Source organism: Pollicipes pollicipes, unplaced genomic scaffold (assembly GCF_011947565.3).
Source record: "Pollicipes pollicipes isolate AB1234 unplaced genomic scaffold, Ppol_2.1 Scaffold_4295;HRSCAF=5057_pilon_pilon_pilon, whole genome shotgun sequence".
Taxonomy (NCBI): Eukaryota; Metazoa; Arthropoda; class Thecostraca; order Pollicipedomorpha; family Pollicipedidae; genus Pollicipes; species Pollicipes pollicipes.
In genome coordinates, this window is record NW_023596461.1 from 36,895,928 (window position 1) to 36,898,588 (window position 2,661).

Here is a 2,661-nt window from a genome sequence, read left to right on the forward strand (position 1 = left end):
TACATACATACACACACAGATACACACGCACACACACACACACACACACACACACACACACACACACACACACACACACACACACACACATATATATATATATATATATATATATATATATATATATTACATGCTTGTTTTAAAATGTACCGACCGAAATGCAAAAACATTTTTGGGAAGGGGGCCCAAAGCTCCAGACCACCTAGGCCCAAGAGGGCTCCACAATGTCCCCTGCCCCCCTTGACGAAATCCTGAATCTGCCCATGACCAGAATACATTCCTGCTTTGACGCGCGGCGCATGGAAGGTAGCCTTGACGCCTGATGAGCAGGCCACCGGTTGGCGACTGGTGGCGCCGTGCGGCGGCGGCGTCGCACACTGCGGACGTAAACAGCTGAGCTCGGGCGAGCGCAAACGGAGGGGCGCGGAGGGAACGCGCAATAGTGGGCTGTGAACGCAAGCGGTGGTTTCGTCAAGCGAAACAGGACCTGAGCGGTGCTTGCAAGGAAGGGAACCTTGTGCGTCTGTCGAGGCCGCGTTCGCGCAGTGGCCGACCTCGCTAAGTGGAGGGGACGCTCAAGGTCGCTGTGACCGCGAGTAGTCGCGCAGAATCTGACCGCGCCGTGCGGGCAGTGACGACTGGGCCGGCACGTTTCCTGCGCTGTCCCCACCAGCGGCGTGATGGCGTCGAGCGGAGCAAGCGGAAGCGTCGCTGGCGGGGGCTACGGCGAGACGACCACGGTAGAGTACGGCTTTGGTGCGGTCGCGGAGAAGGCTGGCCTCGAGGTCACGTCGGAGGTGCTTGCCGACGAGCCGGTTCGGCCGCCGCCCCGCGTCCTGGGCCGCGACGAGGCGAACGCCCAGACCAACCACTGCTGCCACTTCTTCCTGACGCTCATCTCTTGGCTTTTGGTGATCGTGTTCTTCCCGTTGTCGCTGTGCTTCACCATCAAGGTGGTGCAGGAGTTCGAGCGAGCCATCATCTTCCGGCTGGGGCGGCTCGTGTCCGGCGACGCCCAGGGCCCCGGCCTGTTCTTCATCCTGCCCTGCATCGACACGTTCCGCTGCGTGGACCTCCGCGTTGTCTCGTTCGATGTGGCGCCGCAGGAGATCTTGACCAAGGACCTGGTGACCGTCTCCGTTGACGCCGTGGTTTACTACCGCATTTTCGAGCCGACCGTGTCGGTGACGAATGTGGAGAACTGCGGCACGTCAACACGCCTGTTGGCGGCCACCACCCTGCGCACCGTCCTCGGCCAGTACGCGCTCTCCGACGTCCTCTCGCAGCGCGAGACGATCGCGCACCTGATGCAGAGCACCCTGGACGACGCCACTGACCCCTGGGGCGTCAAGGTCGAGCGGGTCGAGGTCAAAGACGTGCGCCTGCCGCAGGAGCTGCAGCGCGCCATGGCCGCAGAGGCCGAGGCCAGCCGTGAAGCCAAGGCCAAGGTCATCGCAGCGGAGGGCGAGATGAAGGCGTCCCGGGCGCTGAAGGACGCCGCTGACGTGATGGCCGAGAGTCCGAGCGCGCTGCAACTGCGGTACCTGCAGACCCTCAACTCCATTTCGGCGGAGAAGAATACCACCATCATCTTCCCGGTGCCGGTTGACATCCTGGGCGGGCTTATGAAGCGGTCCTGAGCGACGCCGAGGGGCACCGGGTCCGCTCATGAGGGACGTGGAGGGGCACCGGGTCCGCGAGCGATGTGACCCGCGGCGCTTCGAGTTGTCGACAGGCGGAGCCGTGAAGGCTGATGTGGCGTGGTGCTGTGACGGTACCAGACTCCGGGAGGTAACGCATTGCTTTTTCACAGATCTGACGAAGCGCGTAATGCAGTTTTGTGTCAGTGCTTGTACAACCTGACCATAGGAAAAGGTTTGGTGTGCTAGCACGCAGTCGTTGACGGATTCTGGAAGCGCTACAATAAGCGCTATCATGAACGCATGCATCAGATCGCTATTTGACTCGCTAAAAGTGTACTAAGCGCTCCAGGGTTTTAGTGTAATGCATCCTATCTCAATGTGGTGCGTAATGCGACCCAGCTGCACCTAACATGTCGGTGCTTTTGCGTCGAGGCCTTCTCGTGCTCTCGCGTTTCGCGCACTATTGTGTCTAACCGATTTATCTCTCGTTCAACCTGAAGAAATGTAAAATGCATGCGTAACGAGATGTACGTGTTGCTCATGAATCTCAATATACGTGAACTTTGTATGCGCAATGCAGCCTTTCAATTACATGGTAGCATTGGAGAATATATTTACAGGTCAAAAGTATGGTATATTTCCCCTCCATGACTTGTGCTTAGAATGCATATGCGCAGAGCAGATCAGAGCGGCAATGCACAGATGCCGAGTAGCACAGAACGGTAAAACCGCGCCGATATTAGGCCGACGTGGAATGGCTACAAGTAATGCAGGTCTTTGCATATGGTTAACCGTGCTACACGCCTCTCACTGAACCCATGTGTTACACATTGCACCTCGATACATCAGGATGCAGTCCATAGAACGTGGTTCAGAGGGGATAATTGCAAATCGTATTTAAACAAGGACATGGTGTGCATGTAGCAAGCATTATTCTGGACCGAGATGCACTGCGGGAACGACAAAGTCCAGCGCGATATGTGCTCTGTCTGCATCGCCATATGCATAAAAACAGCAC

At 57.3% G+C, this 2,661-nt stretch overlaps 1 protein-coding gene across 1 annotated transcript; it reads left to right on the plus strand.

Annotated features, from left to right (window-relative positions):
- Positions 1 to 406: 406 nt before the first annotated feature.
- Positions 407 to 2,218, plus strand: LOC119096981 (band 7 protein AGAP004871). The gene has a single exon (XM_037219984.1). The coding sequence runs from the start codon at positions 681 to 683 to the stop codon at positions 1,638 to 1,640; it is 960 nt and encodes a 319-aa protein (XP_037075879.1). The 5' UTR covers positions 407 to 680; the 3' UTR covers positions 1,641 to 2,218.
- The last annotated feature ends 443 nt before the right edge of the window (positions 2,219 to 2,661 follow it).

Bases quoted from the DNA above. Each gene is read 5' to 3' on its own strand.
- LOC119096981 (XM_037219984.1), top strand. From the start codon at position 681: ATGGCGTCGAGCGGAGCAAGCGGAAGCGTCGCTGGCGGGGGCTACGGC.